Raw genomic sequence first — 12,987 nt, forward strand, 5'->3', positions numbered from 1 at the left:
TGACTGTATTTCTGATTGTATAGCACAATTCTCACAAAAACAAAAAATCTCAAAACTATTAATAAATGTATATCCAACAGGCTTTGCTTTAAGTGTATGAGCCATTTATAAAAATTACCCCCCAAAATTTGCAACATTATCTAATGCAGTGAACTATGTAGTGTTCATGTTTTTTTGGGGGGGAATTTTAAATATACAGCCTCTACTGAATTTTAATATAACCTCTACCAAACAAAAGATCAGGGCCAGGATATGTACGAAGTATGGGCACTTTCCAAATACATTCTGGCTATGATCATCCAATCCAACCCTAGATTTCAACCCCGGTAACAAACCTTAAACTATATTATGATAATAACAAAGAAAATACCACATTTGATTGCATGTTTAAAAGCAACGACCAAACCTGTGTGGAGAAGCTCTTTTCCTACAAGTGATGAGACAATGAGGCCACGTAGCCCAGAAACTACTCACTGGACGAAGAGGCAGCCAACTGAGCCACAAGTGCATGCAGAACAGCCAGACTGAGAACATAAGAACTATGGCAGAAATGTTGAACACACAAAGAAAGGCAATTTTGAAATTCAACCTACTTGGGCTAGTTTACAATACATGCTAAGGAGGATTTGCAAGGATCGGTTTCTTTTTATTTCATGTTTGCTCGTGGTTACGCTGCACATTCCTCGAGAGAGTGCAACATGCAATGGAGAAGACTACATTGAACAGCCTCGTTTGAAAGGCTTCGGACTTGAATCTGGTATAGAAATAAAGCTTTGCCACAATTTATTGTTTATTTGAACAGATGACAAAAGTAGAAGGCTGAAGGCCAAGGATGAGACACAGCATATAGTTTGTATTTAGCTCAATTTCCCAACGCATCAAGATCTCAGCAGACAAGGTTTAGAAAGCACAGACAGCATCTGAACTATACACCAGGACTTTCCCTGACCGACATACTCAAGGAAGAGAAAGAAGCCACCTCAAGAGTCGAACTAATACATGAAAACCAGAGCTCCACCTTGAAACAGACAAAAGAAACAAACAAGACATGATGACTACATCAGATGTGACCAAATAGGCATCAACACGTTAAAACCAAGTCTGTTGATTTTTCCAAAAGCTTCTTCGGGTGACGAGTCAGCATGTCAACTGAAATCAGGTCAAGTTCTTGAACGGTGCATATGAAGACATCAAAGTTTGGGAGGGGGGGGGGGGGGGGGGGGGGGGTACTTAATTTGTACATTTTATCTTCTAGCAATCATAAGAGGCATCAGTGTCTGTTTATATAGAAGTTCTGTATCCTTTGGTTTCACGTGGGGGATGCATTCCTTGTGTCCTTCTGTCGATTCAAATAAACCAAATTCAAGAAGTTCAAAAGGGCACACAGTAAAGCATGACTTGGCAACTGTAATCAAGCGATTTAAAGGAAAAAAAATGACCCTTTATGCACACAAAATCTGACATTTCAAATGACTGTAAATGAAAATGACAATAAAAACTGGGATTACATGGATTCGAGGGCAGATTCCAACTGTGCTAGTGTTGCTGGGATAAAATAAGATCATTCAGATGGATGTGAAATTCATGCTCTGCATTTCTAGAGTGGAAAGATGAGTTCACACCAGCCTAACCTGTGGTCAGAGGCAGGACAGTGTGAAGAGCTCAGCTCAAAGGATCTGTTCCTAGAAGCGACGTGTTGACTTTCTACAATCGCCAACACAAAGTGCGCGCATTTGTGAGAGGCTAAAATGCACGCATCGCTTGTGTAATGATTGGATACATCGAGTGTAAAGCCTGAAACATTGCCAAAAATGTTTGTTATTAGAGGTATATTCAGTAACAGGGTGATGAACAAGAACGTGTGCAGAGTTTTCAAACACATCATTCAAACCACTTTTATTTAACAACTTAGCTCATTTGATGATGATTTCAGCTACCAACAAAGTTTGTAGTAATCTCAGCTCTGTTTAACAAGATTTTCCACCCAAATCAGTGCAGAAAATGCAAAAAGCCTGTCTATCTTTTCTGGGCCAAGGAAAGTAGAGCAACGTTACTGTGTTAGTTATTAAATGAAAAATAACTTTTCATGTCAGTGATCCAAATGAAATAAGGTCAAGCATAGTACTTGTATAACTTTATTCATTGTTGTGCTTTAACCTTGGGTCATTTCCTTTCAAAATATCAATTTAAATGGAACAGAAAATGTGCGAATGGGGAATGAAAAAAAAAAACGAATACACAATCAGGCATAATATTGATGTAAGGTCTCTAAAACAGACGCAAACATGATTTGCTGTTTGTGCGCATCTGCGGTTGCACTTTAGGCTTCATATCAGGCAAAGCTGATCTCACCTCGTGCGACACAGCAAAATAACTGCAGTAAGAGACATTTCTTGCTACCCATTCTGAGATATTATCCTCAGAGCTGCACACAGAGCCTCAACATGTATATTACAGGTTGACTGCTCGGAGCGGGCTAACGTACAGAATGAGATGCATCTCAACACAGCTCCCTCTCCAAACTTGGCAGGAGTGGCTCAGTTCTTGCTGCTCTACTGACATCAAAAGGCAGCCAGTGGACAGCGGATACACTTTACTCGTACGATACAGGAAAAGAACGAACAGAACTAGTGAAAGATGGCGAGAGGGCACAAAAAAATTAATGCGAGTCAATGTTCATGATGGAGTATCGGACATCTCTGGTATCTCGCCTGCATGAACATGTGAAAAAGTACACAAAAAGCCTAAAGAACAAGCATAACCCCCCCCCAGGGAGATGATCAAGGTGACCGCCGCCAAGTTTCAGATTTTTGCATTTAATACTTTTAAAACTTAAATATCTGCAAGAAATGTGCAAACGACATCTGCCTTTTTTAATCGTCCGGTTTTATATTTTAACGTGCACAAAGCTTTTGTAATCATTTATGTCCTAAAGCGCATTAAAATTGTAAGATAGTCATTCTAATCCTACACCCAAAAATCACACAATGTCTCAAACCAAGAAGCCAATTAGTTTTTTTTTTCTTTTTTTTCCTTCTTGTTTTGCTTTTTACCATTTCAGCACAATGCAGCACCCTTTCTCCCACCCGCCATCTTTTTTTACCATGACTCTAGTGTAATCTAGATCTGAAGCATCAGAGAAATGGGGGAGAGAAGAGGTTGTGGTGGAGTTGGAGTGTCTCGCTTGGGGAGTCGACAAACTCCTACATTGAGATCTACACAAATTTTGGTAGCTTGCTGGTGTTGGGCCACTTTGATGCTCTAGTCAAGAATTTAACAGGCTCCACTTAACTGCTGCAAATTAGGCTGACATCTCTTGCTAAAAGGCAAAACACTTCATATTTTCTCCTATGCCATTTAAAAAAAGTAGATTAAACAAAAAAGAAAAATGATTTCTCCAGCAGTCCATCAGCCTCAACTGGTTCAAGTTCTTTCAGCTGGAATCCACTCTGGCCAGTCAAACGTGAGGCTGTGGACGTTTGCAGTGATTCAAGTCTGTCTCTCCAAACTGGAGCGTTCTGCAGTGCTAACATTTCTCCCCTCAGCTTCTCCAGAGGGGGAAAACACCATTACAGGAAAGTCTTTAGATACATCTGATGTCTTTTCCTCTTCCAAAAAATAAAAAATAAAAAAAAATGTTGGAAAAGCTGGCTCTCTGGAATAGCAGGGTTAAGGGGAAAAGGACAATTGTGAAGTTGGGCAGTGTTCCTGTTGAGACACGTGGTTGTGTGCGTGTGTGAGAGAGATTGTGTGCATGTCTGCATGTAAACGTGTGTTTAAATGTACGTACGTGTGTGTGTGTGTGTGTGTGTGTATGAGAGAGTGTTTGTGTGTACGATTATGGTTTCTACAGCAGGTCCACACGACGGTAGTACAGCAGGTAGGCAGTGCGCTCTGCAGTCTGCTTCACCACCTGATGCTGATTGATGATCTTCACCACCTGGTCATCAATGCGCAGCCAGCCGTTCAGACCGATGTGGAAGACATCTGTAGTGTAGTGGCCACCCGTGGCACTGTTCCCATGGTGATAGACGACTGCGGAAAAACACAAAGGACTCAGCATGTACAAAACTCAAATTCACACCAATAGATTTTGCTGCCACTCCTATAGCATGGTAGATATTTCTGTGCAGCTGTGTGAAAATACAGTGCCAGATGTGTCCAAAAATCAAGAGGTGGCAGAAGTTTAGTTGTTTACAGTAGCTAAACAATGTTGCAACCTTCAGCGTTACACAATTAAACTTGTGCGGTTACAGGTGTGCATATACTGGCTTTTTAATAATGAATTCAGATCGGATTAGTCACATTCCTGACTTTTTTCCCTTGACTGTTGTTTTTGACTCAAGTTTGGCTTCAATGCAAAACGGCTTCACGTTATGTAACACTTATGAATCATCTGTTTTGAATCTACAGAGTTCCAAATAGAGAAAAATTGATTTGAAGCATTTCACTCGTACAGCATTAAAAAAAAAAAAAAAACAGGCATTGCTACATAGTTATAATAGAACAAAATTATTGTAATATACAAATCACCGTCCACTTTATTAGATAGACCGGTTCAATTGCTTGGTAACACAAATTGCTAATCAGCCAATCACATGGCAGCAACTCAATGCATTTAGGCATCTAGATGTGTTTAAGACGACTTTCTGAAGTTCAAACTGAGCATCAGAATGGGGAAGAAAGGGGATTTAAGTGACTTTGAACGTGGAATGGTTGTTGGTGCCAGACAGGCTGGTCTGAGTATTTCAAAAACTGCTGATCTACTGGGATTTTAACGCACAACCATCTCTAGGGTTTACAAAGAATGGTCCTAAAAAGGAAATATCCAGTGAGCAGCGGTTGTGTGGACGAAAATGCCTTGTTGATGTCAGAGGAGAATGGTCAGACTGGTTAGAGATGATCGAAAAGGCAACAGTAACTCAAATAACCACTCGTTACAACCAAGGTATGCAGAATACCATCTCTGAACGCACAACACGTCGAGCCCTGAAGCAGTTGGGCTACAGCAGCAGAAGACCACACCGAGTGCCGCTCCTGTCAGCTAAGAACAGGAAACGGAGACTACAATTCCCACAGGCTCACCAAAATTGGACAATAGAAGATTGGAAAAACGTTGCCTGGTCTGATGAGTCTCGATTATTGCTGCGACATTCAGATGGTAGGGAGAGAATTTGGCGTAAAGAACATGACAGCATGGATCCATCCTGCCTTGTCTCAACGGTTCAGGCTGGTGGTGGTGGTGTAATTGTGTGGGAGATATTTTCTTGGCACACTTTGAGCCCCGTAGTACCAATTGAGCATCGTTTAAATGCCACCGCCTACCTGAGTATTGTTGCAGACCATGTCCATCCCTTTATGACTACGGTGTACCCATCTTCTGATGCCTACTTCCAGCAGGATAATGCACCATGTCACAAAGCTCAAATCATCTCAGACTGGTTTCCTGAACAGGACAATGAGTTCACTTTACTCAAATGGCCTCCACAGTCACCAGATCTCAATCCAATAGAGCACCTTTGGGATGTGGTGGAACGGGAGATTTGTATCATGGATGTGCAACCGACAAATCTGCAGCAACTGCGTGATGTCATCATATCAATATGGACCAAAATCTCTGAGGAATGTTTCCAACACCTTGTTGAATCTATGCCACGAAGAATTAAGGCAGTTCTGAAGCCAAAAGGGGGTCCAACCCGGGACAAGCAAGGTGTACCTAATAAGGTGGCCAGTGACTGTATAGCTAGTGTAATAACTACAGTTATACACCTTAAACCTCTTCTCCGACAGTGTAAATTACAACAAGCCTGACAATTATTGGCTCTCTAACATCAATAGCACAGGAAAATTGGCAGAATTGGCAGACTTGATAGGACACATTCAACACTTATTGCAGTAAATGCTTGGCTGCCAGTAATGTTTACGGTAAGGAAAGGTGAAATATCGTGTGCTATACCACAGACGATTAAATGAAAAATTGAGACAATCTCTCTATTTTCCACTTTTACCAGATGTTCAAACATGGGAAAACAGTCAGAAAATAGGCTTCGGGGAAATTTACTGGCATGGCAACTGTTGCTAGGGGTTGCTGGACAGGTTACTTTGACACGCTGGGAGCCACTTTTTCCCCTCGGAAAGAAAAATAAACTACAATTCACTCCTGGAGGTGGGGGAAAAAGGTTAACATACCCTGTAAGGGAAGGCCATGTGTGTTTAAACAGGTCAGTATGTCGTGTATGGGGGCAGAAGAGAAGAAGAGAAAGATTAGGCCTAACTAGTCAGCAAATAGGAAGGTGCTGGAAGGATGGAGGTGTACGTTTTGATGACAGCTTACTGGAAGACATAATAAAAGTAGTTGTGCACAGGCCTGTCTGGTAAGATCATATAAACAGGATTAGTATCTTAACTGTGGAAAAGGTCCAAATGACATCATCGGGCAGGGGATTTTACGCCACGCTATATACGGTTGCCTCCAAAAGTATTGTAAAGACAAAATTGCTCTGTTGGCTGTGGAGTCAAGACATTTACAAATATGATTAAAAGATGAATGAGAAAACTACAGAATGTAACATTTTATTATTGGGTGATCCAACATAGATGTTTTACCAGCTAAGAAGTTCAGCACTTTTAGAGTTCATCCCTCTATCTGATGTGAGCAGAAGTATTGGAGCAGTTGCCTCACAGGTCTTTCTAAGTGATCACCTGTGTCCTGTTGCATTAATTCTTCAGATATTAAAAGCAGGGAATGTGTCGTATCAGTTATATCCATAACTTCTGTATTCTGAATCTTGCATTCGATGATGACACACACAAACCAGGATCAAGACGAGGGAGCTGACTTTGAGAGAAAAGCAAAGCAATTTGGATGCTAAAAGAAAAGAGGAAGTCAATTAGAGCTCTAGCAAAAACAAAGGGCATGGAGAAATCAAGAGTTTGGAAACCACCAGCGACACCAGCAACCAACAATGACCTGATCGGCTGAGAAAACAACAGTAGTTGATGACAGACAAATCATAAAAGCTGTGAAAATGAATCCTAAAAGATGTGTCTGTAAAATCACCAACAACTTCCAGAAAGCTGGGGTGATGCTCTGACAATCTACTGTCCTCAGGAGACTTTGACACAGAATTACAGATGCTACACAGCAAGATGCAAACCTCTGACCAGCACCAAAAATAGAAAGACAAGATTAGAGTTTGTTATAAAGCACAAAGGTGAGCCAGAAGAGTTTTGGAAATGTGTTTATGGACTGATGAGACAAAGATGAGGCTTTATCTAAGTGATGGGAAAGCAAAAATGTGGAGAAAAAAGGGAACTGCAATGATCCCAAGCATACAGCCTCATCTGTAAAGCATGGTGGAGGTGGTGTTATGGCATGGGCAACCATCTTGCCTGCCAATATTCAAGATAATGCTACCAGATTAATTGGGAAGTGCTTCATATTGCATCAGGACAATGACCCAAAACACCCTGTCAGTTCAGTCAAGGAATTTATAAGGGCAAAGAAGTGGAAAGTCTTACATTGCCCAAGTCAATCTCCAGATTTAAATCCGATTGAACATGAATTTCACCAGCTGGAGAGGAGAGTAAAGGCAGAAACTCCCCAAAACAAGCAACAATTGGAATTGGCTGCATTAAAGGCTGGGAAATTAAATTTCCCAAAAAAGAAATTTTTGGGTTAAATGACAACTGAGTTCCCACAGTATGACAGGCTGACAAGCAACAGTCGTAAATTACTATTTTAAGTCATGCAGTGTGCACCCGGTATTAGTGTCATTCATGTGCAAGTTAAAGTTTCACGAAACCCTAAAACACCTGGAAGCTTCTGCCACAAAAACAAATTGCTCGTATGGGTAAACATACCTGGCAATAAAGCTCATTCTGATTCACATCAGTGAATACAATAATAGCAGTCATTATGTCTATTATTCAGGGAAAAGTGGTTAGTTTTTCATTTTGAGCAATTTCTTCCGGTTCAAAAAGCAAAGTTGAACCAACATCACGAAAAGTGATGTGCGTTAATTTGGAGTGGTGATTGGCTGCCGTGGCTGGCGAGTACGTGTCTAGGTAAACAGTTTTCTGAGCTTTTCTCAGTATTAGTCATAAGAATGAAGTCTTATGATCCAATCACTGTGCTGTATTATGCATGAGGTTGTATTACAGCGGAGATTTCAAATCTCTTGAAAGAGCTTCCATGCTGTCAGTTCACCTCTGTAAACTAAGGTGACCAGGCATGCCACTTTCCGGGACACTTTCTGCCCAGGTTTTCTAAATTGCCAAAAATAACCAGGTTTTGGCAGTGAGCGCTGCACAATCAATCGTTCTATGACAAAGTATCGCTTCCCACCCTCTACAGTCCCACTTTTCCACTGTTTTACACACCGATTTCTGGAGGGTTTTTTTCAGATCTAAGGTGTGGAAGACCAGTGCTGAAACGGGGGGGTTTCATGACACTTTAACTTCCAGCTCACTGAAGCACCAGAGATGCTGTTGTCACATGGTACCAGTCACGTCTCTCAGTGCTGGACAGAATGGACCAAAACACAGCTGTTACTGATTTTTAGTTGCTCGGTCAGAGAAGGTTTAGAATTTAGTGCTCAATCCACAACTGCACCACAAAAAGTAGACTTAAATTTGTAGTTGCAGTATAACAATGGAATAAAAAAATAAAAAAAACACATACCTGCAAAGAGCCTGTAGGTTCTTTGGCCTTTCAGAGTTTTGCCCCGCACCCCCGGTGACAAGAGATCTGAAAATCATGATGAATCATTTTAATATGCAGCAGCAGTTTACGGATTTAACTAATCCATTTGATAGTTCTGATAACCAGCATCACACAAAAGAGAGGAAACACTCAGAAGTTGTTCTAAATCGAGTCCAGATGAACTAACATGCAGACTGGTATTTTTTTGGTTCCCACATCTAGCCTACTTTAGTGACATCTTGAGTGACATCTAGCCTACTTTAATCAGCAGGAAGGCATTCACAATAGAGAAGTCTTTATGCTGCTCCCTCATTTGTTGTTTGTTTATTTTTGTCAGGTTCACATTTCGTGGTGAACCTGGTCTCTTCGTAGGTAGCAGAATTGAGAGCACATGTAGAGTTTTGCTCAATCACACTCACCAGAATTTCAAAGCAATGGCTTATCGTCTTGGATCAATCCATTAAAATAGAGAGGTTTCTCAAGTGAAATTGAGTAAAGAACAGAGTAAGAGGAAATGAGAATGAGGAAAGTTTGTGTGGAAGATAGAGACTAGGGATGGGCGATATCTTATCGTTTGCGATATACCGGTAAAAATCCCCATGATAAAAATTAGTCTTCCCGTGATAATAACGATTAAGTCTAGTTGTTGATAGTTCTGTGCGCAACAGTGCAGAGCAACATCTCGGAAGGCGGACGTGAAATTGAGGAGGAGTTTATCGCTAAATGAGGAGCTCCTTCTACAATCTGGAACTGGTCAGGGCTGTACAGCGCACAAAAAAAAAAAAAAATGTATAATGTAGTGTGCAATACAGTTTTGCATGTGTATGAGCCTGTTTACAACCTGTTGTCCAACATAGATATCATTTATTGACATGCTTTTTCTCCAAATTAACTTAAGTCAAGTGTTTGAAATTACTTCTTTTTGTGACCAGACATTGTTTCACATTACAGAATGATAGTATTATATACAGTGATAAAGGCTATGTCGATTAGCATTGCATTATAAACATACTTCCCTTAAGCAAGATTGCTTACCCATATATATTTTGTGCAATCATGCGTTTACTGTCTTCAAGTTTCCGCAGTTAAAATTTCTCCATTGTGCGTTTTATTCAGTGATAACTGGATAACTTTGTCCATATTAAGGATTTCCTGGAGCGATGTCAGTGCAATTACTTCTATGTATATATGGAGTTTCTGCGCGAGGGCGCCCTCCGGCTTCCAGTATGAATTAAACCGTAATTACATGTGTACTCCGTAATGCTCACAACACCTTATTTTGGGTAAAAATAGAAAAGATAATACTTTTCTCTATGGAAACAGCATTCCCTGAATTATGAATTATCGTCATTGATATAGTTATCGCAATAAATACCAGAAATAACGCGATATATTTTTAAGCCCATATTGCCTATCCCTAATAGACTACAAAGTAATACAAACAGCTCAGATGTGCATGGCACGGTCAGCTTATAACATGCTTTATAAAAGGTTTTACTTTAGCATTATTCCAAATATTTAGTAGTTACAAGTTACTATAAAAATAAAATGACAGGCAGCAACAGTGGGTTGTGGAAAACAGGAATTGTTTCTCCTGGTATCACCTAGTAAAGAACAAGCGCAACTGAAATCATGCCATCTAATTTAGTAGAAGGTGAAACCTAAAATGTAACAGCAGTAAAATAGTTTCATAAAAATTAAATAAGCACCTTTACTGATCTCCAGATCAACAGGGTAATCAATATTCTTGACCAGTTTTTGACATCCACCGGTCTTCTCAAAAACAAATCTCTTGAGGTGAAGCACCAGCACTGGAGGAAGCTCTTCAAGAGTCACTCGTCGGCTGATCTCAATCTAAAGCAGAAAAAGAGTTTAGGAAATCAGCCACAGGTTTCAACTTAATCAGCAACAACATTAATACTTTCTCCTATCCAATCTAGATATGAAGAGCTGATAATTAGCCATTTGTAGGTTGATTTCTTATTCCTTAGTGCAAGCCCTGAGCTCTGGCACCATGAGTAAATATTTGAGCAACTGCACTTCCTAAATGAGGAACAAGTTTCACATTGTTTAATATATATTTATAAAATACAACTCTAACACAAGTGGTCAGCTACAGTGATGGTGTTAAAATCCATCTTAGGTTTCAACAGCCCACAGCAAAACTAACGTAGACGCATCTGTGGGTAGATGATGTTTACTGTTAATGATTCACACCTCCTGCTTGCTCTTAGTGGTGTAGCCCTGAACAGACTCCCGCGCCACCAGTATCTCCAGGGCCTCTTGAACTGCGCGGATCTTCTCTGATTGGATGTCCAGCTGCAGCGTGAAGAAGGGCTGCAAGGTGGCTGACTCTTTTGAGCTCTGCTGGTAGACCACAGATCTATCAAAAAAAAAAAACCCTTTAGAAAAGTGGACCAATTTTAGATTTAATTAATAAACCACTACTCCGGTAAAAGAAAGAGAAAAAAAAAAAAAAAAAAAAAAAAAAGGTCAAACTAAACAATATCAAAAGTAATTAATAGAGAAGCACGATATTATCGTAATTGGCCGATAATGGCCTAAAATGTAAACACTGTCATTGGCCCGATATGAAAAAATTATGCCAATATGCCTTGCTGATAAGACGAATAACTCACATGTGCTAAGGGTGTGCTAGCTATAAAAAAAAAAAAAAAAAAAAAAAAAAATCACATCAATAGTGTGGTAAATCTTGAAGCAAACTTTTGTCTAAATGCGAATAGATTCACTGTTTTGGATCGCCACATTTAATTTGAGAATGCACATACAGAATGACGTCACCGATGTGCAATAGAATAAACCGTCACAAGCATGTGCAGCAGCGGCAGCCTCCCCCGAGTCCTAATGTCCGTTAGGTAAGGCGTTTTATTTACTTAGGGGGCGCTGTTCACCTACTTGTAACAAAATGAAAGTAAAATACACAAATCATATTAAAATTGTGTTTCTAATTAAATAAAGCAGTATTTGATGTAATAAAATCACGAGTATGTTTCGTTTAATAGGTCAAGCTATAGCTTACATTCATATTTTTTTTAAATCACAAACATGACACGTAAATAAAATTGTATATATACAGATTCATACATTCATTTATTTTTTCAAATGGATTATAAAAACTTAAATACAAGGAGCTCTAAAAGATTTAGAATTTTTACAGCTCTTTTGCTTTAGGCCATCTACAAATGTTAAATCTGCAATTAAAGGTCAATGCAACCACTGCATCTTTCTGAAAAAAAAATAAAAAGTTATTTAGTTAAAATATAGTAGTCAACGTTTGAAGTGGATCAAAAAAGTTCACAGTTGTCCTAAGACAAGAACAGGTATTATTTTGGTTTTAGGACAACTTTGATGAAAGGTTTTGATCCACTTCAAATGTTGACTAGTGTAATTATTTTCAAAGCTTTCAATGTGCTCATCATAAAAAATAAAAAAAATTAAAAAACCATTTATTTAATTCTAAGTTTGTTAAAAACTAACCAAAATTAAATAGAATTTGTTTATAATCTCTGCACGGGAGAGACTTGGTGGTGTTTCCAAACAAGAGGAAATATATCGATATGAGCATCGGCTAAAATTAGTTGAAAAATATCTGCATATTTGATATCAGCAAAAATGCAATATCGTGCATCCCTAGAAATGAATCATATTGTCTAGTAAAATTAATAAAGTATGCAACTACGTAGAGGTGGCGCAATACCACTTTTTCAGAACAGATCCCAATCCGATACCAAAAATTCTGAGTATCGGCCGATACAGATTCGATACCTGGGCAGTTTTTTTTTTTCTTTTGTTACACACAATCTACTAAATACAGACAACTTTATTTTAAAGAAAAACAATAAATGAACACATATAATTATAATCCATGACAAAAATACTATTATAAACTAGGTTAGTGGATAATAGCCAAATTTTAGCCAAGTAGCCAAGTAGCCAGTAGCCAAATTTACTCTAGAAAAATTTCAAATTAGTGGGGAAAAAACATTTAGTGTGGAACAAATAAGTGAAGTAGGACTAAATCTAAATTGATCATTTAAAATGATTTACATTCATGAAAACAGTTTTAATACAAAGAGAAATGTATAATACATTCATGAAAAACAAGTAATATTTATATATAGATATACACACACTAAAATGAAAGACATTTCTTTTAAAATGTATAGCACAGTAATGAGGCAGAAACATATGATAGATAAGACAAACAAGAAAGGCTATTAATAATCTTTCATTGTGCAAAAGTATTAATACGACAGGCTTCA

At 38.9% G+C, this 12,987-nt stretch overlaps 1 protein-coding gene across 3 annotated transcripts in view; it reads right to left on the minus strand.

Annotated features, from left to right (window-relative positions):
• Positions 1 to 783: 783 nt before the first annotated feature.
• LOC306871062 (ubiquitin carboxyl-terminal hydrolase 10-like) overlaps positions 784 to 12,987 on the minus strand; it is a 38,262-nt gene continuing 26,058 nt past the window's right edge. For 2 of the 3 annotated variants that reach the window (XM_079418744.1, XM_079418745.1), the window contains 4 exons: positions 10,922 to 11,087; positions 10,414 to 10,558; positions 8,684 to 8,749; positions 784 to 4,035 (listed from right to left, as the gene is read on the minus strand). In XM_079418744.1, the coding sequence (XP_079274870.1) occupies positions 3,848 to 4,035; positions 8,684 to 8,749; positions 10,414 to 10,558; positions 10,922 to 11,087 (565 nt within the window). In that variant the 3' untranslated portion in view covers positions 784 to 3,847. Of the gene's footprint in view, positions 4,036 to 8,393; positions 8,523 to 8,683; positions 8,750 to 10,413; positions 10,559 to 10,921; positions 11,088 to 12,987 lie in introns of those variants that run through there. The other variant, XM_079418746.1, reaches the window with a different exon arrangement.

Source organism: Barbus barbus, assembly GCF_936440315.1.
Source record: "Barbus barbus genome assembly, chromosome: 1".
Taxonomy (NCBI): Eukaryota; Metazoa; Chordata; class Actinopteri; order Cypriniformes; family Cyprinidae; genus Barbus; species Barbus barbus.